This window comes from Anneissia japonica, unplaced genomic scaffold, assembly GCF_011630105.1.
Source record: "Anneissia japonica isolate Jap-2015-1 unplaced genomic scaffold, ASM1163010v1 scaffold3782_len1007564_cov172, whole genome shotgun sequence".
In the NCBI taxonomy this organism is placed as follows: Eukaryota; Metazoa; Echinodermata; class Crinoidea; order Comatulida; family Comatulidae; genus Anneissia; species Anneissia japonica.
Genome location: NW_022716546.1, coordinates 582,268 through 606,802, shown reverse-complemented (window position 1 = coordinate 606,802; position 24,535 = coordinate 582,268). Strand labels below are relative to the sequence as shown.

The following is a 24,535-nucleotide window of genomic DNA, read 5'->3' as shown; positions in this document are numbered from 1 at the left end:
TGTTTTTTCTTATTTAGAAAATGGTTTTGCCAAAAACATCCAGTTGGGGGAGAAAATAAATATGAAATTATTCTTGTTGAATGTAAATAATGTAGTATTAATGGGATGGTTAAATGTTTTAAATTTATATAATTAGTAAGAAATATATACATCTTATTTTTGGAGATTTTAAGGCAGCGGTGGGTGTAAGAAAATTAAAGAAAAATTAGATTAGCAATTTTCAATCTTGTAATAAATTTTAATAGCAGGTGTTATATATTGACCTAGACTACTAGGCTAACGACAGGTACGCTTGAATACTGTACTCATTAAAGGCTTTTTCCTATGAATGGAATGACCTAATATTTAATATCTCAGTTCCTTCTCTGTATGTAATGTATTTTCAGTCACCTGACATATAAAAGATAAGATAGTAAATTTGAGTGTGCTGTCAAACCAGTTCCATATACTTCTCGTCTAAACCTACATTCGAATAATTTCCAAAATTAAACCCAATGTTTTTACTACTGTAAGTATATGACAGGTTTTGAATAAGTATTCAAACATAGTAAATTGACTGATAGATGGAACGAACACCTACATTAAGTACCTAAGATGAATCGCCCAATCCTATTGTAACAAATTTACTTTTAATCAATATAGCCACTCTCATTGCACTACAAGTAAATTGAATAACACCTTAATGTAGCAGAAATGGAAGCTTGTATAAAAGTCAAGAGAACATTCTTATACCGTGCAACTAAGGTATGGAACAAGCATCCAATCCACATTAGAACAAACGATATTCAAGTGACTACATTTAAGAACTTAATCAAAACCCTATAATATTTTTATTCATTTTCACTGCAAAGTAATGTTCTCTTGCCTTGATCTAAATTTAATTAGTTCTTTTCTTTGTATTTTCAGCTATAAAATCAGCTACCGCCAGAATTTTTAGCAAATTTTAACACTTTTCCAAAGCTTGTTGAGAATACGTATGTGATCAGATTGTCATGTAATGAATACTACAAGAACTACAAACATTTTAGCTTTACAATGGTACCAAACACATTATTCTAATCTCAATCTCTGAACCGTAACAGTAAAATGAAAAGGACTCCCTTTTGGAGATTTACGCAATTTCGCACAACGAAGCTGAGATAATTGCGATTTCGTGAAAGTAAATCAATACCGCTCTATGCTAACAACTAGTGAAATACTTACAGTCCAGACTCAATATAGTGTTCAAATTGTTAGCACATGTCGGTAATTACCCCATTTATCGGATTCCGTAAAAAAGCCTGAAACATGGAGATCTCCGTGTTTGGCAGTCAAGTGTTACGTAACCAAACACAGAGATCCCTGTGTTTGGCAGGCAGAGTTCTAAGTAAATTACAACATGACAGTACCTTTTCTGACTGTCATTAAAAACAGCTGATCTATCAGAACAGTGCCAGAAATATGTGCGAGTTGATTGGCCGAGCGGTTAAGTCAGGGGAACCGTAACCTTCTGCTATAATATCGGCGCTGTTTCGAATGGCTCACTCGCCAATGGTTCTGTTGGTGCAACAAGTCTTCTCGGATAAGGACTTTAAAGGCCCAGTGTACGCATTTGGCTTGTGTGCACTTTAAAGAACCCAGTACATCCTTCGAGAAGAGTAAGGGGTTAGCCCTGTGTACTGGTCCATTCAGTCTCCTGTTGTTTAATGGATATGCCATGTAGGAAAGTGATTAAGTTCGCTGATTGGCATATCCTTGGCGCGCGTGCCTAAAGAAATGAAATGAAATGCATGTCCAAAAAGCACACGTATTGTCTCACAAACACACATGTTCCCGTATGTTTTACACTGTCGTTTTCTGGGACCTTAGAAATAATATACAATATACTTGAATTACAGTGGTAGATCCCAAACATCCATTATCAGACGTCTTTAATTTTGTTATTCCAACAAACTAGGTGGCACTATAACTACTACAATTGGTTGCTTGATGTGTAATTATAATTATAATGATAATAATAATAAAATATTATAATCATTGTTTCAATCTTGTTCTCTTACTATTTTTATACAATTCTTCCAAGACTTTTTTATAGTTTAAAAAAATCTTTTCAATATTTCAGTTTTCGTCCTTGTTCCTCTTTTACTTTTATGTCTACAGTTTGTTGATTATTGATCATATAAATAAATTGAATTGAATTATGCAATTCATTTTTATTTATTCATGAAACAGGTTCGACTCTTATGTTTCGAGGAAGACCTTTTTTCCTCAGTCGACTTCTCAATGATTTGCGAAAGTCTGCAAGGTGAAACCAGTAGATGATAGGATTTGCAAATGAGTTTACAATAAGGAATTGATAACTGATTTCAATAATAAGTTCCATGTCTGTGCGAACTTTGGAGCAGTCAATGAAATTACCTACTATATTCAAAACTGTATTTGGTCCCCATGTTATTACAAAAATTCCAATGATAATGCTAAAAGTTTTGAATAATTTTTTAAATTCTTCAATTTCATCTGTAGTTGTAGGAACATTTGAACGATTTTGTTGTAGCTTTTTATAGATGTTGATGTACAAAAATATAGTGATTGACATCGTTAGTAGTATAGTGCTAGAATAAATAAAGAATACAAGGGTTTCAGGAACAAGACTGTAAAGAGTCAGCATATAAATGATTGGTAATACTGCAATTAAGACAGATACGATAATGTAACGCTGAGTTGTAACAAGGAGGTTATATCGAAGTGGTGCCCAAATCAGGGCAATAGAACGGTCAACAGCGACAGCAGCAATGGCCAATGTTGATGATAACAAAAAACCTTCAGTACTATCTGATATGATGGCCCTCAGTGTGTTTTCTTCAAACGTGTAAATCAACGATGTAGGAATCATCAATATGCTCGCAGTGGCGTCAATAATCGCCAGTAGGCCGATGAAAATATTCTTAGTTTTCCGCAATCGTGCATCTGTTGCAAATAAAAAGACAACGAGCAAGTTTGCTAACAAAGATAACAGACTTAGAATAATGAATAATATAGTTAAATACATTATGTCCCATTGGGCATCTCTGGCGTTATCACAGTGTTTCATGATTGACAAGAATCAGCGAAAAATTTGTGTAAAACCAAAATCACAGGTTTACGTTCAACAAGTTGTGAGAGTTTGTAGTTCATACAGTAACCAGTAGCGGCATAGCTTGCACCTGGTGACGACCGGCCCCAATATAAGAATGAATGCTGGGGCTTTTGACAGTTAAGTAAAAGCCAGTACAAAAAAAAAAACCATCCTAGTTTAGAGTACCTTTTTTGTATCCAACAACATTACCTAATTAGTTTATAAATTCATTACATCAATTTTGAGAACGATTGAATTTATTCGGTGTCCATCCCGTACAATATGATATATTTGGTTATTATGTTTCAAATATCGTGTTCCTACATTCAGATTATCAACCTCAGTGAACTTACAGTATTTCAATTAATTTAATTAATTTTTTCATTAATATTCTGCTAGCTATTAAAAATATTGAACATATATGGCAACTCATTCTAGAGCTGGAATCTTTATGAATAAGTGACTGTTTTTACATTGATTAATTGTGTGCTGTCTGGCCACTCCAGATTACTTTTTGCTTTTCTTTGTTCTCATATTATACCGGTAACTATAAAACAACATGTTTTTAAATACTAACATTTTCAATTATATTCTAATATTACACAGTATTAATAGTATGTTATTTTCCACACCATAGATATTTAGCATTATAAAAGCTTCCATATTTATGAAATATATCAAATTTAAATATATTATAAAAACCAATAAATAAGATTAATTTAAACATGGACATAGTAATTCTTGCAATATTAAATATAAACAATCAAATATTGATAATAACATTAATTTAAATGTTTGCATAGAATCACTACAAAAATACGATTAACAATTTTCAATCTTAAAACTGAAAGATCCAATGATTAATCTTAAGTATAGAAATGCACGCTATTGTGTCGGGATTCAATATTTCAACATTAATTATGTCATCATCAGGAATGAATTTTCAATCTCGCAATATAATAATCAATTTTTTGTAGCCAGTGTTATATTGTGATCTAGGCTGCTACAGTATGGCTAATGACAGGTACGCTTTCTCCGTTAAATGAATTCTTCTATGAATGGAATGATCTGTACAAAGCACGAACCCCTGTAGACCAAACCCAGTACCAATTTGTTTTTTAATCGTACAGGAAATTCACTCATGATATTTTATTCATCATAGTTTTTGCATTGTCTATATTAACCACTATATTAACCATTCGCCTATATTAAGCCTACAGCAGACTGTCTTATGGTATTTACTTTCAACTGTAAATCCCCCCTGAGTGGCTTAAGGTTCCCACCTGTACTGCTCTTTTCGTTGACCTTAACACCTGGCTGCCAAATGCTGATAGTTCCACACCTTCCAAGTAAACTTATTAACTGTTTAGCGGAGGTATACTGTACCTTAGGGTCCTAGCTTGTTTGGTTAGCATACAGTAGATGTGTGATATTCTCAGTAGGCTCAGTAATCTAGGTAAAGTTATTTATTGTTGTATTTAAAATTAACTTGTTTCTACTTCTACCTGGAGAGGATGTTTCCTATGTTGTTTGTTGACTTATTAAATCCAGGCTCCAGGAATTTTTTTATGTTGTATGTTGTACAATTGATTTTTTTTTTAGGACACAAAAAGCATATTTGACAAGTGGTTAATGAGATACAGATTTTTGAATATTTAAAAACTGTTGGAAAGAGGTGGAAAGAAGGATGGTTTTGCCCCCTTTTGCCCCAGTTTTTAAATATTCAAAAATCTGTTTCTCATTTACTGCTTCTCAGTTTTTCGTAAACATTTTTATTCCTCCGGAGCCTGTCTTTAAAGTTTTAATTAACAATTATATAAATAATTATTGTTGTGTGAGTTAATCAAGTAATTGTTAAGGTTTTATTTAATTTAATACTTCATCCTACTTAATACTTAATTAGTATTTTTAATAGATTATTTTTAATAGTAGTAGTAGTAGTAATAGTAATAATAATTTGTTATTGCTATTATTGTTTTCAATTTACTTTTCAAGATAATTTATTGAGAAAATAAAATAAAATTATGAAATGCTGTTCGAGTGTTAAGGTGTTAAGGAGAGACTCTTTTATTACCTTGTTTAGCGAACCCGCCGAATGCAAATATTGATGATTTCGAATGAAATTAAAATTTTATTTTTGGCCAATTAGCGCATCCGCCGCCACAAAAAGTGGAGATTTCAGCTAGAAAAAAAAAGTTTTTCTTTATTTTTATTACGCCCTCCGTTGCCTTGAAATCTCAAAAGCTAAGGTGTATATTTCTTCCTAATTATATAAATTTGAAGCATTTAACCATCCCATTTTACATTCTCCAATAAAATTTTATTTTTGTTTTCTCCTCAATGTGTTTTTTTTTGGCAAAACTATTTGCTAAATAAGAAAACAAAATTTTATTTTCATTCTACACTCCTCCGATGATCTTTAAATAAGTACATGAGACAAGGAATGAAAAAAGTCTCGCCTGAAGTCTAAATGATATATTTTGACTTTGTACAATAGAAACATTCAGAATCATCCTCATAAATCATTAGCTTGTTGAATTTAACAATAATATTATGAAATAAGTTATCGTTTATTATTTGTTATTACTATTATTGTTTTCAAGTTACATTTCTAAGGTAATATTTAGAAAATAAAATAAAATTATGAAATTCTGTCAAAGTCAAAATGATTTATTTTAACTTTGTACAATAGAAACATTCTGAGGGGTCCTCATAAAACATTGTTGGCTTGTACTCAGGTCATAGGTCATAATAATATACGTGACAATATGCAACTTATATGTAGCCAGGATTTCAACAAGTTAATTTCACAGCCCCACCAATATAATTGGTTTTTTTAAATATTATATAGAATATATAATAATAATGGTGGACTTAAATGGCGCATATTTTCATGACCTCTACGCGCATCACAATGTAAAATAGGAAAGGTAAAAAAAATGAAAATAATGTGTGGCTAAATAATCTCCCATTCCTTAAACTAAGTTATGGTGGGCTGTTACCCCGAAGAGCTCTTCTGCCCTTTATTTAGCTGTTGATTTTCCTTGCTTCTGGGTGGCACCATGGCACCCTTTCCTCAGCAGCCACGAAGACACATCTGAGTTGGGTTGTTAGTTTAGTTGCCGACTACATGACCGGATCATAGTTTAGTGTCAAAATATACAATAAAATCATATATTTTTTTATAAGTAAACTAAAAATTCATGCAAGAGTTTTATTTATTTTGTGAATGTTTTTCGATAAATCAGTCAAAAAATAATCTTGTCAAGCAATCACCAATTTCCCTAGCAAAAGCCCAGGGCATGATTTTAATATCATGAGTGGATCAGCTGAATTTTTTAAATCCAGAAATACAACTGCTAATAACACAAATCAGAGCAGTATTATCCCGAAGCTGTTTTAACCATCAATTTTACGGGTAAAAATAAACTGGCCAACCGGTAAATATGTTGTATTTGTAAAATTAAAAACCACTGATTAGGCCTACTGTAGGTAATCAAGGCTGGCCGCCTTTCAATAAATGAACATCATTCCAATCTATGCCTAGGCTATAACTGTACTGTATGTGTTTTTTTTTCAAGTCATTAAACTCTAAAGGGGGTAACACCCTGCACTGCGCGCTTAGCTGAATTTTTATGGGCAAAATTACCAGTAAAAATGTTCCAATTATTAATAACACAAATCAGAGGTATATGTTTCTAGGTCAGATTTTATGTATAGAAGGGTTAAAAATGTATTTCAAAATACCATGTTCTTTCTAAAATCATCATAAAAATATTTTTGTGGTTAACCAATTATTATTTATTATATAAAAATAGCCAGCACTGCTTTAACACTTTAGCCTTTTTTCGGAGTAAGAGCCTGAGGAATGTAGTTAGAAGATACCACAAAAGGTGTCTCCTTGAAACACTATATACTGCCCTATGGGCCCAAACATCACCCTGGAGTCCTATTACTTATTGTTACGCCACTGAAAATAGCCATCAATATGAAAGGTGTCTTGTTGAATGTAAAGTAATTCGGTCAGTTGATCGAAAAAATCTGAAATTATTTGCCTAATATTTAATCCTCTTGCAGAATTTCAGGCAAAGTGCTGCAGGCGATGCTTGTGTGGTTGAATGAATTTGACTTGTTTTGATTTCATAAGGCAAAAATTAAAAAAATTACTGGTTTCTCGTCTCCTCGAGCATCCATATTTTTTCTCTGCCTCACTAATTTTTATATGTTGCTAACAGTCAAAGCTCCAGAAATGCATCAAAAAATAATCTGCCCATTCATTTTTGTAACTTCTTTTATAAAAACATATTAGGTCATAAATAACCTTTGTTGTCAAACAAATGTTTAGTTTGCTTTTTATGTAAAGACAACAAAAAGCATGAAATTGGCATTAATCTTGACATTGATAATAGTGTGGGCACAGTATAGCTATGTATGTTGTGTTTTTTTATTCCTTGTTTCGCGTACTTATTTTTTTTTAAAGATCATCGGAGGAGGGCGGAATAAAAATAAAAATAAAATTCTGTTTTATTTAGCAAATAGTTTTGCCAAAAACACCCACATGGAGGAGAAAATAAAAATAAAATTTAATTGGTTAATGTAAAATGGGATGGTTAAATGCTTCAAATTTATGTAATTATGAAGAAATATACATATCTTGTCTTTGGAAATATCAAAATGTGTATTCACAGACTTACCCGCGAATGACATTTTCTATTTGAAAAGTCCGAAATTAAAAATATTGGTAAGTAGTCATCCGAAAGCTCTGTCCACACTGTAAAATTTTATGTGAATAAAAAAAAATGTGATGTGCCGACATCATATCACATAATTTCAAATTGTATAAAAAAAAGTTGAACATGTTCAACTTTTTTTAATGTCGTCTGTCTAAAAGTTGTCAGATTTTTGATAAAACACATTTTGACCAATAAGCAAACACTACAAATCACACCAACCAATTGGATTTGATAATTCAGTTTCATTAAATTACTGTTGTACGTCACATTGTTTTAGGCAGTTTGATGTATTTTTATGATATTGTTTCATTGCATTTTATGTGGTGCTTTTTTGATGAAATTTTGATAGTGTAGAAAGAGATTAAAGTAAGCCTCAGACACATGTCTTGCATACAATACTGTATATAATTCACACAAAATGTCTATTCACAAACTTACTTAATACAAGAGAATGACTTTTTCTACTCAGAAAGTAAAAAATTGAAAAAATTTATTGAGTAGCCCTCCTTAAAAAAGTAAGCCTATTTAAACATGCACAGGTCTTGTAATACAGTTTTATTATATAAAAGCAATATATCATTCACACAAAAGGTGTATTCACAAACTTTACTTACAAGAGAAGGACTTTCTCTATGTGGAAGTCAAAAATTTGAAAATATTTATTGAGTAGTCTTCCTTAAGGAAACGTCTTTTAACAGACACAGGTCTTGTAATAAATTCTTATTATATAAAAGCATATATATCATGTACACAGAATGTGTATTCAAAGACTTGCAAGAGAATGACATTTCCTACTTGGAAAGTCCAAAATTGAAAATATTAATAGAGCAATCCTTAAAGTTTATGTGTTCCTCAAGGATCCTGTGGTGGGGCCCTGGTTTCCCACAATTTATCTCAGTCCACTAGGAGATATCAGTCGACATCATGATGATATGTGAAACTTGAAATTTTACGCATACACAATGCTTATCAAGGTCATAATGTTTTGTTTTACTTCAATTCAAAGCTAGTTTAAAACTTAAGTATAAACTATGCAGATTTTGCGGAAGTGATAATCCCCAATTTCGTTGTCTGTCATTGGTTATTTTGCATGCAAATTCTTGAAATTCTAAACAATGAAAACATTATGTCTACAAAGGTTTACACATCACATGTCTTTTGAAAAAATTTATGGTCGAAATAAAGGTTGTATTTACTTCCTGTGGAGCTCACTTGCATACCAACCAAACAGAGGGGTGTCGCAGCCACATCAAAGCTAGGTTCATATGGGATTATAGCCAGATGAAGTAGCTGATCTACTTGCCAAGTTAATTGGATTAAATCCAATAATCGCATTCGACGTTAAGGTTAGAGCGAGATATTTTGATTACCAGAAATTCGGAAAACACATGTATCATTAGACAGGAAGTACAATCGCATGACGGTTAATTGCTGTTGATTTTCGCGCGACTAGTTTATGCTAGATCGAGATTAAAGGCGTAAGCTAGGTCTAGGTCTCGGCGGTTGATTAGACTGGCCGAGGAGTCCAGCTGGAGGGTTTACACTGGGTTTTCCCCCAAGTATTTCGTTTAGCGCGTGGTAGTGTGGGCATGGCGATTTCGGGTCATCCCTTATTACATTGGCCGACCCCTTGCCCATCCCACGAATAAAAACGTCTCTCACAGCCTTGTGGTATGCTCTTAGATTTTTCAACTTTGTCACAACAATTGCCGATGTTATGCTATTGTGGCCTCTGTCCCGCATTCTCTCTGCAATCCTTTCGTGGACACCAGCCTTCTGACGGTACAATTTATCTTCAACTTTTTCGGCGATTTCTGGCTCCCCCCAGATATCTATTAAATCACATTCCTGCGCATACGTCCAGAGATGGCGTTTCTTTAAAGACTTTTCGGCCATCATTTGCAAAATAAGACTTGTTGAAATTAAAGTACACAGATCAAGGAGACTGCGTCAGTTCTGAATGGTGTTTATGATAGTAACTAAAAAACGCGCTAACCAGCAAGCATGGAAGGTCACTTTGCTTCAATTTGATTGGTGTATTTGTGACCTGTGGCCACCCGCTCTTTAATTGTTTACTGGCTTTAGACTGGATTAAGAAGTTAGTCGCCATAAATTTTCTCGACAGGCTTAGTCGAGTTGTGGCCTTTATCTCGCCATACTTGAGCGGTCATACTCAAACTTATGGCGAGATCTTCTAGCTCATCCACTAAAATTATCTCCCCATAGTTGGATATGAACGGGGCTCAAGGCATGAGACCCTTGTGCTACCTATTTTACTGAAAATTCTTATGGACTTGAACTACCATTTACGAAAATCGCACTGTGCTCTAAAAGACAGGAAAAAGGCACTCAATAGTGCCAGAGAGGGCGCAATATTGACTGGTTCCTGATGGCAAAAAGTGTTCCGTCTGGTCGCGATCTAGTGGCTGTATCAAAGGTAGGCTTAGCATGGGCTTACCGGCTTAGCACCCAGTCTAGCTTGAAATTCCTGCTAAAATTTGTGCAGAAAATTGTGGCACTTTGACACAGGATATTCTAGGGACTTCAAGTACCAATTTCACCCTGGTTATTTCCCACACTTGTGCTACAAATTCCTTGCAAGTATACCCCATAGATGCTGCAACTCCCCCCACATTTCCCACACTTGTGCTACCAAGTCCTCGAAAATATATCCCATAAATGCGGTACCTCCCCGTATAGAAATATTTAAGAGTGAGCCCCCGGGATTTACTTGCGAGTGCTGAATGAGTGTGTCTACACGGCACAGAGTCATTTAAGATCCTCCTTTTAGTTTGAAAATCATAAGTACTTATTAGACTTAACTACAGAAAATTAACAATCACTTAGGCTAAAAAAATGTAAATAGAAATGTTAATTATCTTGCAAAATATTTTATAAACCTGAAAAATATATAATAAAATTTTTATTCCATTTTTCTAACAGCTTCTCCATCAGAAGTTTTAAGTCTTAGGGACCAAATACAGAACCTGAGCTCGGAGGTGTTGTCGTTGAGACGAGCTCTTGACGGGACAAGTTGGCAGGAACATCATCCTCATCATCTGAAATATCAAGGTATGGTAATTTTGAAATTCTGCTATCACTTAGTAAGAACAATGAGCTGTTTCCTGTGCAGTGTTAGTGTCTGTATGGAAGGAGCAGTGGGAAGGGCTTGTTGGACAGGCCAACCCTCTGATGCCCCATTGTAAGCTCTGACCCTTGTATTGGAGGTCAGAGCTAGTTCACATCTAGCAAATTTCCAACATGAATTTTGCATGTCAGCATACAATGATTTCCAGTCGAACTACTGTACTTAGCCTCATTGAAGGTAAAGTTACCGTGTGGCTTCCAAATATTGACAATAGGTGAAGTGAGATTTATCGTTTTGATATTCGTTTTGACAAAATAATAAATCGCAAAAAAAAATGAAAGACGCGAAATACTTTATTTAGTGAAAATCGCAAAATTAAGGGCTGCAAAAAAGGGGGCTATAAACTTACAGTATTTATTCAAAAGATTATACTATTTATTAAATATTCTACTTTACATTGAAAAATTTGGAAAATAAAGAATTGGAGCACAGTAGGACCAGTCATTTCGATCAATTCTGTTTAGTATCTGACCACGCTAAGTAAGCCTACAGTAATAGCCAAGATTCCTTAGAATAAATTTAGATTATTTATTTATCTTTTTTGCTATGAATACATGTCTATAAATCAAATTGGTTGCTGCATTTATCTCTATATTCTTTTCAACTTTTAATTTAACGCAGGGTTCGAATTTCCCCACAGCACCGACGGCAATTGCTGTAGAAGGGGCCTTCCAATGCTGTGGTATATCCTGCTGTATGCTCGACAGCAAACTTTTTGCTGTCAAGTTACCTGACCCAGCAATGGTTTATACACTTACATTTATAGAATAGGCTATTCTTAAAACAATTGATGAAGCTTTTTGCTGTAGAAGAAGAATAAATTGCTGTAGTAAAACCATAGTCCACAGCAACTGTTTGCTGATGGAGCATTTTGAGGAAATTTGAATGCAGCAGTGTGGCATAAGTTAATTTGGGGATTAAAATTTAAAGGTTAAAAGTGTATCAGTAGAAAAAATAATTTCCATGAAGATGAGTTTATAGTCAATAAAATTTGGTTTGATTATAAAAACTAAATGTAGCAGTAATCAATTACAAGAAATAATACTTTGGCCCAATTATGGACATGATGCTATCGTATTACTTGTTTTGTATGGCAGAACGTTTATAGCTTTTAATTTCCTAATAGTTTAATATTCTATAAATGTTTGCTAGGCCTCTGGGCTAGCTTTCTAATAATTTACTCTATTAGCAGTGTAATTAATACTTCCGAAGGCAATGTTTTCTAGAGGAAATTCATTCTTTATTTTTTCAGTTTAATTACCATGAAATGGATATATGAATATATAAGATTAAGAGCACTTTCCAATTATTAAAACCGCTCCAATAAATGCCTAATCAGGAAGTTTTTTAATCAGTTGGGACTGCGGCAATAGCGATAATGGCAACAAATGTAACACCAATGATGTCTTTATTTTCCACTTATTTCACATACATTGCCTCTATGAACTTTATATACTTCATAAAACAGGGGCGGATCCAAGATGTCCAAAAAAAAAAGGCCGAAAGTGGGGCCAACCGAGCCAACACTACCCTAGGGGTCCGGGGATTTTCTCCTGCAAAATTATTGTTTTGTAGAAGCCTGAAAATAACCTCAGGCGTTTTTGGTGATCAGTTATTTCTTTTTCTTTCTTTTGTATTTTACTGTCCAAAATGGGGGTCCGGAGCCGGCCCGCCCAGCCATTTCCCCCCACCTCCTTAAATCATTATTTTAGGGGCGGATCCAAGATGTCCGAAAAGAAGGCCAAAAGTGGGGCTGACAGAGCCAACACTACCCTAGGGGTCCGGGGGTCATTCTCCCACGAAATTGTTGTTTTGTAGAAGCTCGAAAATAACCTCGGAGGCGTTTTGGGTGATCAGTTATTTCTTGTCCTCTCCCCCCCCCCCCTTAAATCCTCATTTCAGGCTTATTTTGGATAATCTGTTCATTTCTATTCTTAGCTTATGCATCCCATCATTCCTCCAACTTATAAGTGTGACATGGTCTTAAAGCATCTTACCATCCTGTTATTGGCGAGTGTAGGCCTACTATTGGATAAGGAAATAAATAAATTAAGACATGAAGAAAAAAAAAACCAAACATTTTACTTGTGACAGGTCATCAAACAGGTCGCCTCTAGGTATGAAGACATGCTTGTTTTGAGGTAGTGGACCTAATCAATGGTAGAACTTAAGTTATGCCCATAAAAATGAATAGATGTTTCTCTAACATTATGTTTGCAATATAATGAAATACTGTATCTAAAAACAAATTACAAAGAAAAACATAAATCTTTCATTCAGAGTCGTAATTCAATGTATTCATTATTCTAGCTGTAAGCAGTTCTGGGTCTACAGATTGAACTTATGGGTGAACCCCTTGGTAAACAGTCATGTTTTCTCCATAATTTTCTGGAAAGTGCATAGAGGTTTTTGCGGTATGCAGGCGAGGGCATGTGCCCATTTGTCTATTCTGAAAATGTTGTGCCCTTCCCCCTCCCTCGTTTGAAAAATTCTGGACCTGCCCCTGCTGCTATGTGCTAAAGCACAATTAATAATAAAAACCAGCTATTAATAGTAATACAGATCTTTCTTTTGATGGCACCTTTTCACTGTTTGAAAAACAGTTAAAAAGAATTTTTCCCAGGCTTAAAATGTCCTCATACTGTATTTTGTTCTTATTTGACACACTTTTTAAAGATTAACATTATTATTGTACAGCAGTTACCGTAAAACCTTGATTTGAAGCCCTGGGCTGCTTCTGTTTTTTTGCAAACTTTGGATGGGCTTCGTTTCGAGGCTATTTTTGCAAAGTAAAGAGGGTGGCTTCTTTTCAAAATGAATACTGTACATTTTGGGAATTACTACTATAAAACAATATAAGGACACTGTAACATCAATCTGTATCATGGAGTGTATTAACTGGCATTTAAATCACCTAAACTACTGTATAAACCAAGCGTGTTTATTAATTTTATTTTGTTTCTTTGAAATTCATGTACAGTGTATGTACTATCTCAAAGAAGCCCATGGGCTTCTTCTCAAGGCTACTTATTGCAAGCTAAAGAGGGGGCTTCAATTCGAGATGGGCTTCTTCTTGAGATAAGCCCATTGGGCTTATATCCGAGGTTTTACAATATATTATACTGTACTGTATTTAAGAGGGTGTGTCACACCAACTGCACATACAGTACAGATAAGATTTTTGCTTTTCATATTAAAAAAAAATTAAATAAAACCACATTTTCCAATATATGCAGCCTCAATTTGTTCTTATTTTGTTCTTGTTTTTTAAGCAATTTAAGCCTCAGTGTTCTTATAAAATGCAGGCTTACTGTACACTCACTTTCCATAGTAAATCAAATGTGAGCTCTTATTTTTAAATTTATAAAATATGTTGTCGTGTTAGTAAAGTATACTTTATTATGCTTGTACTGTAGTTGTTTTCCATGATTTATTCCAAGCAATTCCTGGCCTGCTACTGGTAACAACATTTGATATATTGTTACTGTTTTGTGATTTAGTAGTGAAGGTTTAATACCTGAAACAAGAATCATTGTAACTGCTGATTTTATTCCAGACCTCACATATAGACATCATATAAATCACACACACTACAGTACACTACACACTACACTAGTAGTTGACTCTAAAAGGTAGCTCCTTATTGCAATAGTATTGTTTATACAATTAACTTCAAAACTGCATTTTGCATCTTGTAGCTCGGGAAACTTTCTATCCTCTTTACTAGCCCCAGGCTTTAGGGAAATTTTTTTTCTGATTTCAAAAAACAAGCCGTCTTTACATAAGCTTCAAATGTATGTTTAAGCAGTAAGCCTTGATTCAGGTGAGTGAACCTCTAATTATTGATATTATTGTTACTAATATTTGGTCTTTATCAGTGTTTTCCTTTAACCCATATTATTTTGATAATATTATTATTATTATTTTTTCTTTTAAATGCAACTAGCTGGCTAAAAATGGAGCCAAATGTAGAACTAATCTTCCAAATACCGTACGTAAAATACCATTTTATGGGCTGTTACATCATCAACAAAGTCCCAGCTTATTGGAATTTGATTACTTTGATGTTTTTAAATTAGCATTTCACTTTTAACTATCTGTGAATCAGTGAAAACTAAATTGTTTCTGTCTGTCACATTCAAAGTTGATAGATTTGATTAATTTAAATTAGAAATTGTTGATTTAATTAAATTGCTTTAACAATTTTTTTTTCCAGTTTCATTGACCTTACTCTTATTGAAAGTTGATAAATAGCTTGGATGTATTTAAAATGAGAAATTATTTAATTGAATTTAAAGGGCTTTCGTATTCTACGACAAATCTGTATTTTTAAAGAAATCATGGTACTGTTCACAAAAAAAAAAAAAAAAATTATAACAGTAACATAATACATACAGAATTGGTTCTTATGAAAAACATAATACTGAACGTTTTTGAAAATGCATTAAAGAGAAAAAAACATTAATTATAAAAGACTATATTGTGAAAAGGGGGACAGATACTTTAAATGTTCAGAAATTGCCAGTTGAAACTTGAGTCCATCAACATCGCTGTAATCTTACCTTACAAATTCATGTGGGTGAAATGAATGAGACATTACGTGAGTTGCATGGCAGATTCCTCTGCTTAATAGGTAAACGCATAGATGATAGATGATCAGGATTAAGCAGTTTTGTTTGAGTTTTAAGTCCCATAGTAATTTGCTTTTTCCTGTACTGTATTAGTGTCACTGACTGATTCTTCCTAAGAATAATGATAAGGCACGGATACGGTATTAATTTCATTGAGTGTAATGCTTATGTTCACGCAACCCCTTGGTTACCATTTAATATCCCAATAGATAAATCCAACACCACCACGTACATCTGAAATTCATACATACAACACTCGTCAGAACAGAGTAAACTTGGTATTACCTTTTCTAAAAGGGAATAAACAGTCTCACTCTACATTCTTCTACTCTGCAATTAAAGACTGGAATGCTCTCCCAACCCATTTAAAATTAATCAAGAACATTACAATATTTAAGTCACACATTAAAAACTATTTTGAACAGAACAATTCTTAACTATAATTTTTCTTTTATTTTTTTTACTCTACTATGTGCAATCTTGGTCCTTGAACCCTTTTTTTATTCACTTTCCCTGGGTGCTATTTTAAAATTTTGTAAATATTTTATTGTTCTTGATGAAACTTTTTAAGCCTTTTATGAATCTTTTTTATGTGCAATTCCATATCTGTATTTTTGATGTAGGTTTAATTTGTATTTTGTATTTTATATCTATTTTGAAATTTCAAATATTAACGATTTTTAAATTCAATTTTTAATGTGCAATTTTGGACCCCATTGGAAATGGGCTGGACTCTGGCCTAATGGGCGCTACTGATGCTCATTAATTTTTAATTTTCTTGCTCTCAAATCTTTTTTATATTGTTTGTGCATGTTGAGCATCGAATAAATTCAATCAATCAATCAATCAATTTCTGTTCAACTTATTGAACTACTTTAGATAGCATCAAATGCTGACTATAATAGTATGATAAGTGAGCATGTGGGGTCACTAATTACAGGAACTGTGAGTTTGCATACTGGGTAAGAACAAATTACTTCTTAATGACTATACAAGCATATAAAAACTGGGGTGCATTTTGTTTTTGTCAAGAAATCCTTTATTGAACCTTTCTACTAAGCAGGCCCGTAACCAGATTCTTCTAAGGGGGTTGGTACGTATCATATAGATGTTTGTGGGACACACCATGTGTTTGTCGGACACACATGTGTTTTCTGGGATACAAACGGGTTTGTAGAACACATCATGTGTTTGTGGACACACCATGCATTTGTGGGACACACCATGTGTTTGTGGGACACACCATATGTTTGTGGGAAACACCACATGCTTGTGGGACACGTGTGTTTGTGGACACACCATATGTTTGTCGGACACATGTGTTTGTGGGACTTGGACTAGATAATGCATTTATTGGTTTCAATCAGCTTCGCTATCAAGAATCTTCTTCAGCATTTTTCCAAAGTCGTTGCTGATGATCCAGCTGGTGAAGTCATGCAGCCGTTCAAACAGTTTCAAAAAGTGTATACTACAGAATTTGCCGGAAGATACACACAGATATATTTTATGCTCGAAAATGGCCTTACAAAGTGTTTGAAATGATTCATTGATCAAGTGTTACATGTAATTATCTTTGAAAGAAATGTAATTATCTATGTGTAATTAAAGAGAATGTCAAATGTTTTATATTCAACCATACATTAAGAAACAGTAATATCTCAAAGATGACATACTAAACGCTGTCTCATTAAATCCATCTGTGTGATGCCATAATTAACAGATAACATTATGACATTCATGCAGTACTATAGAGAATTACACCTCAATCATTTTCTTTTTTTATCTTTTTCTTTTGTCTATATGCGGTATTGAGTGTACCACTTATATTATAAAGCATCCTTTGAAATTTGTTATTGGAACTTTTTAAGTCAGGCTCCGGAGGAAAAACATTTTTTTGATATGTTGTAGAACTGGGCGTAACTGCCCATTTTTACACCTTATGCCCCCAGTTTTTAAATATTAAAAAATCTGTATCTCATTCAACGTTCCCCAGTCAAACAACTTTTTTCTGTCTTAGAAAAATCAGTTCTACAACATATCAAAAATTTTTTTCCTCCGGAGCCTGACTTTAAGACAAGGGTGGACTTCATTTAAATTATCCATTTAAAAGTTTGTAAACCGATTACTGTAAGTAACACCTGTTTTAATTCCATAAATTTCATATTTAAAAAATGAAGATGCCTGATGTCTATCTCCAAGTACATCTTTGTAGTATTTTTTTATTAACTTAGGTCATATCTTATAACACCAGCAGTAGAATCAATTATTTGTGATTATTCTGTAAAGCAAGCTACATTAACACCTGTGTAGCGAACGAACTAATAAACAAACGAACAAATGTAATAGAGATTCAAACCTGCAAGTTGGTAATTCAATGTATGAACTGTATTGCACTCAAATCGCACCATTATTCAAATTATTTACTGCTTATTACTCGATTCCAAACAAGAAAATAGGCTCCCATGAGGAGCCTGTGACTGTTGCTTTGGCTATTTTTAACTCGTCCACGCTTTCTGCATTGGCTATTCACTTGAATAACTGCACCTAGCATGGCATCACATTTTGTATTAAAACTTACTTTTCATTTTTATATTTAGCTTAAGATTTTATTGAAGCGATAGTATTGTTCTACTTGACAAGATTGTAGTTTTTTTATCAACTTTACATTTAAAAGCACTGTATTTTTCAAGTCTGAGAGTGCCATTTCCGGCCAACCAGAGGTCCCTATTTAAAAAAAGAAAAACCTCATTAGGAAAACACTGCCCCTTGCTCGATGAGAAGGCCCTCGGAAGGCGATGCCCGCCAATATTATCATTATCTCACTCAACCCAAACGTCGGACAGCTTAAGCCTCCCCCTCACAAAGTATATCGTGATGTTATCACTATATAATTAAACTATCTTTTAAGGAGCTTAGCTTTAAAACAATTTAGAACTTCAAGGTCACTACAAATTGGTTTAAACTAAAGCCAATATAAACTTAATCAAGTCATCCTGATCATAAATATTCTTATGGGAATATAATAATAATAATATAATATGTCGTTCTTATATAGCGCTTCATGCCTTTACAAGGCCTCTAAGCACTTCACATTATATATATAATAATATAATATAATATAATATAGTAGTTGTTTCATTCTGGAATTGTTAAGAATCATAATAGAATTAGAAAATACCCCTGGCCTACTGGCCATTGGCCATTCATTCAGTTTACGCATGAGTTGTAATCCATTTTTTGGGCTTAAAATTTATCTGTGGTGGAATCAGTTGCGTATCTAGGGGTCTTGAAGGGGTGGGGGTGTCGATGGGGGAACGTGAAGGTGAAGCGTGGGGGGCTGAATGATCAGTTGAGGGGGCGCTAACTCTCAGAATATAATGATTTTAGGTGCATGAGCTCCCGCGCACCCCCTAGATACGCCAATGGGGGAATACCACAACTAGAGCTAGATTAGAGTGTGTGCTAGATAGGAGAGAAGTGCCGAGTTATGTTAACACTATATTATTTAGCTGTCTACTGAGGTGTAGTCATAAAATTTGTATGAACATTAACTCATAATTTGCTTTAAAACGTTTTTGACATCACTTCAAATTGGTTTAAAGCCAGTAAACTTAATTACTCAAGACATCCTGATCATTAATATTCTTATGGGAATATAAAGATTGTCTTGTCATCTGCAGAATTCTAGAATTGCAATGTTAAGAAAAATTACTGTTGAATTGAACAGGAACAGATGAAGTTGACTTTAATTGCTTTGATTTAACATCTTTTTTATCTATTAGTATTTTTTTCAAATAATGATTTATTTGGTTCAGTGTGACAGTCATTTTCCCAAAGGAAATATAAATGTGATTCTAAGGATGCTGTAATAAAATAAAATGGAATTAGCTTATCTGTCAATTTGTAATTTATCTTCTAAACTACTTGCTTACTTGCTTGTTTTTGTACCTAATGATCCAGGGTGTAGTAGACAGTGCGTTGTTGTGTAGTTGAACTTGTAAGAGTAAATCTGGTGGAGGAATGATGGGATTGGTCATGAGCTGAATATAAAAATAGGCTCCCAGCTGGAGCATGTATCTACTGCCTAATATACAGGAGTTTTTGTTTTTGAGTTTAATCGTATGTTCTTCAATATGCAGATGTGTGTATTATTGTAGTGTGTCTGGATTTTCATGAAAATTTTCTTTCGTAACAATATTCTGTATACATTATGACACTAAACACACTTTATTATGATTCAGTTCCTATCTATTCAATTTAATGTATTGCCGCATATGCTATCATTGTCATCCACACAACCTAACATATACATGGTTAAATGCAATGATAATAATAATGTGGGGGGTGGGGATGGTAACAAAATATTGCAAGGCCTTATCTAAACAAAAGTTATTTTAGAAATGAACATGGAGTCCATATTCAGTGAGCAATTCACCTGTCCTAGAAAGTTCACTAAACAAAGTCACAACCATCTGGTATATACTTGTACAGTTTTCTAGTGAAAGCGTAGAGTAGGAAAAAAAAAGGAGAAAAAGAAAAAAACATGTCAAGCAGTACACATGCTCCCGCTTGGATGGAGCCTATTTTTTCTCTTCATCTCCCCTTCTTTCTGTTTCTCCATTTATTTTTTCCTCTCTCTTTTTTTATTTTCATCTCTTTTATCCCTTTGTGTTCTTTTTCCTCTATCCTTTTCGCTTCTGCTATTATGTATGCTCATTTGATATAGCATATATATAAATAATACCTTCTCTATAATGCGCCTGCATAAACTGTAACTTTTATCCTAATAATAGTTATTATAAGTCATTCGTGACATCATCACTGCAACTCCCCCACACTTTAATAATTTTTCACATAGTGGATGCTTAGATTGATTTTTTTTAGGTTTGTGTGCAAAAAAATACCTAATTTTTTCGTCACCGTGAAGATATCGTGCACCGCGATGAAAACTGAATTGTAGCCTAATTAGCTATTACTTTTGTAAAACAGGTTAACCCAAAGAAAGTTACTTCAAATTCAGTATTATGTATGCAATTAACAAATTCAATGGACCCTCATAAACTAACAAACTGAGCATTTTAATAGGAATATTCTAGACCTAATTTAAAGACTCAAGGAATGAAATTAGGTGTATGCCTATGGCCAAGTAGGCAGATAGGCCACCGAGACGTCCTCCCTAGGTCATAGCCTAGCGTAGTTATGAATCATTGCACGATTTTACCTGTGTGCATCGACCAAAAAGTGACTACTGTATTCTTCCTCAAATGCTTTAAAAAATTTTTATTTCTTTGACAAATGTCTATCAAAATAGCATTTACTAACAAGTTCTTCTAACACAATACAATATTATTGTATGTTATTTATCGTATCCATACTGTAGCTCTGTGGTTGAGTTAATGCGTACTGCAGGAGCACAAATCAGCATATGCACAGCTAAATGTAAATGCGCACACATTATACTGATCATATCACTATAGCAACCAATGACTGCTACAACAGTTGGTTATCAAAACTAACATTAAAAGACGGCAGTTGACTTATAAAGCAATTAGTAGAGCATGCATCATAAACTAGCAGGAAATGATTATACTTAGGTTAGACTTAATGCATTCAAAAATTTGCTTTGGGGCTTGCAGTCCCTCAGGAAATTTTTTCAAACATTAATCTAACCTTCGTATGATAATTTTCCTATAGTGTACTATGCACAGCTCTACTAATTGCTTAATAAAGCAAAAAGGGAAAGAAATACATTAAAAAACACTTTTCTTTTGGTGGTTTATGTACAGTATTTTTCACTGTGTAACTCCTCAAATTTCTTGCCTCTTTTAGATAAAGATGGTTTGATAGTCATTCCTCATCTTCGTCTGAAAGCAAGGAGGCAGTTAGTATCATATATTGCTTAAAAAGTGTCACAATGACCGAGTTATTAATTACGCTTTTTGTATTAACAATTGCAATAGTAAATATGACTCAATGCATATGAGTTAATTTACTAAACTGAGTCAGAATACTCCATAAAAAGGCTTTTTGCAAAAAAAATATTCCTTGATAAACAAAGCCAGAATCATTTTGCTAAAGTAAAGGAACTTTCAGTTCAAAGCAAATTTCCGTCACTGACATAATGAACTGGACCTGCTTCACCGATTTCTCAACTGTTTGCATTAGGTTAAAACCGCTACATCAGAGCTGAACAAAACCCCTTTTGAAATCAGATTTATCGGGTTTAAAATCTATTCATAAATTTTTATTCAAAACTGAACTGCTAATCAAATTTCATAATAGTTTTAATCCCAGAACTAACATGTCGCATAATGTATGTAATTTTAACATAACCGAAGAGGAAATCTAATCGAAGTGATAAAAGAATCTTGACCTCCACCTGTCTCTTATACACATCTAGATGTGTATAAGAGACAGGTATAACGCTGAGGAAGGACACAGGCGTGTCCGAAATATTCGTCTTGGAAACATACTTTTTCCTACCATAGGGGGAAACGATAACAATGGAAAGTTGAACTATCAAAAATTTTACTCTTTAATCAGTAGAGAGTAGAGGCACGCACTTTTACTTTACTTCAATTTGAAATTTCCAATGCTTTAAAGAAATTTCCTATATTTTTAGTGACTCAGTGTATGTGTATATCAGTGAATAACATAGTATACTTTATATACCAAATACGTAGATTCCAGGTATTTTAAAAACAGTTTCCCTTCCAAAAGTACCTCTTTTCTAAATTCTTTGTCTGCTATCTTTTATGATGTCTCTGTTAGCAGTTATAAATCTCATTTCAAAGGTACTTAAGACAGCAGTGTCATGATTAGTCTTGCCATGTTTAAAAAAAAAAAAATTTTTAGTGCATTTCAGAATTTTGTATTGATTAATGTTATGCTGATGTAAATGTAAATTTAGAGATATTATATATTTTTACAGTATTTTTATATTTACTTGCCTGTTTATATTGCATGTGCTGTACAGAATAAGGGCCTCTTTGAGTCCGGTTTGCTGTAAGAGCCCCCTTGTGAAATATTGTTGGATAAATAAATAAATCTGATTGGTTAAAAAGCTGGTAATGACTTCAGCCATCACTCCTGTGACGTACTGTAGGTTGAACGATAGTTCATAGATTCCCTGGGGAAAAAGTACTATCACGTTTAATTGATAGTATTTTTGCCCTATTACATTGTAATTTGTAGGTCCCTACTTATAATGACACTGTGTAATTAATAACATGTAATTAGTTGAATACTCATCTGAACTATTAAACAATTTATTCTATAATTAGAGAAGACATGTAATTTAAATTTGATTAATGCTTTCAAATATTTGTGTTAAAGTTTAACAGTTTGAATGAAAATAATACAATATTAAAACAATGGCGTTACATTTTATTATTTTATTTAATCTTTCTTTATACTGTAGGCACTTTCAGTTCTATAGTTACTGATTTCCAAAGTGGTACAGTGACAAGAAACATATATACAGAGAATATAAAACAAAGAATGAAATAAAATTTGAAAATATTATTTTTAATGATTTTGGAAGGAAAAATTTGACATCTCTTTAAATTTAATTTATAATTTGTGTGGTAGTTCATTCCAGCTTTTGGATGTTCAATATAAAAAAAAGTTCTTTTTCCCTGTCCGATATTATACATTGGAAGAACCAGGTTTATTGCTTTGGCTACGTGTGCCTTTAGAATGGGTAGTATTATTCAAGGTAAATTTTGAAAACAAATATTAATATTTACAATGAAAATTATATATTTTCTGGGAAAAACTGTAAAAATTCTGGGAAGCGGGGAAACTCCTTAAAAATCTGGGAAACCTGCAAATTTCTCTGAACTTGGGAGGTTGGGATTGGAAATTGAAATTGAGAGTTTTGTTATAATGGGTTGCTAATGCTCCAAAAGATAGTAGACACAATCATTGAGAATTTTCGAGAATTGCTAGGACTAGACTCTTGCATGTTTACCGCCTGTCCAGGTATGGATGAGAGTCTTCGAACTGCGATTTTGACTCGCTACGATTTCTAGGGCCCGCCTAATTGGATATTGTTGCTATGGCCTCAGAAAAACAACAGCAGAAATGTAGCCATGGGAATATTTTGGCGCCTTGAGACGATTTTATTGTGGAAGGCGCACTACAAATATCCCACCATTTACCATTTTACCATTTTTTTTACATGCACATATTCCTGGCCATTAATAACATGTTCTGATTGGTCATTTGTTTAGTTTTATTGTCCCTGTAGAAAGGTCCAATATGATAGGTGTGAACATTTCAATCCTAAACAATTTGTTAATTAAGATGCAATTTAATTTTGGAAAATAAAAAACTTTAAAAGTACAGTAGAATTCCTATTAAGGGCACATCTTAGGGATAAAAAATATTGTCCCCTTAATAGTTGTTGGACATAGTGTTAAATGATGCTTATTCTGGGAAGCACTTGTTGGCAAAATTTGGCTTTGGTACATCAACACACACCATAGATTCTACACTTGCCACAAGTCTTTATTGGTTTTTTTTCTAGTGTTAAAAACTGATGGCGAGCACCACCAATGTCTGGTTATATCAAGAAAAATTTTATGTTGTTGAATTTGGATTGCGCAACCCAGAAAAAGTATAATATGGAACGCCATGCAAATGAGTAATATGGAACGCCATTGGTGCCAAAATTGATTTATTTTAAATAGTTTTTGCTGACATATACAAAATTTAGGGACAGGAACCTAGTCTACATAGATTCTAGTGAGATCCAATTCTTTTCAAGAGTCAAATACAGTAAGATTATTTGCATTGCAATCATCGCTATGTAGGTATGAATGTATACGTATGTATTTATGTGTTTTAGCCTAAATACCTAATTAACTTGATTTGGCCGACACAAAACCTCTCCTAATCTACAAAAATGCATTATACAATACTTGTC

The 24,535-nt window shown here is 33.5% G+C and overlaps 1 protein-coding gene across 3 annotated transcripts in view; it reads left to right on the top strand.

The window, feature by feature from the left end:
• Positions 1–24,535, top strand: part of LOC117109763 (myosin-I heavy chain-like) — an 85,154-nt gene that overhangs the window by 16,672 nt on the left and 43,947 nt on the right. For 2 of the 3 annotated variants that reach the window (XM_033252174.1, XM_033252176.1), the window contains exon 2: positions 10,771–10,899. In XM_033252174.1, coding sequence (XP_033108065.1) covers positions 10,771–10,899 — 129 coding nt within the window. Of the gene's footprint in view, positions 1–4,501; positions 4,551–10,770; positions 10,900–24,535 lie in introns of those variants that run through there. The other variant, XM_033252177.1, reaches the window with a different exon arrangement.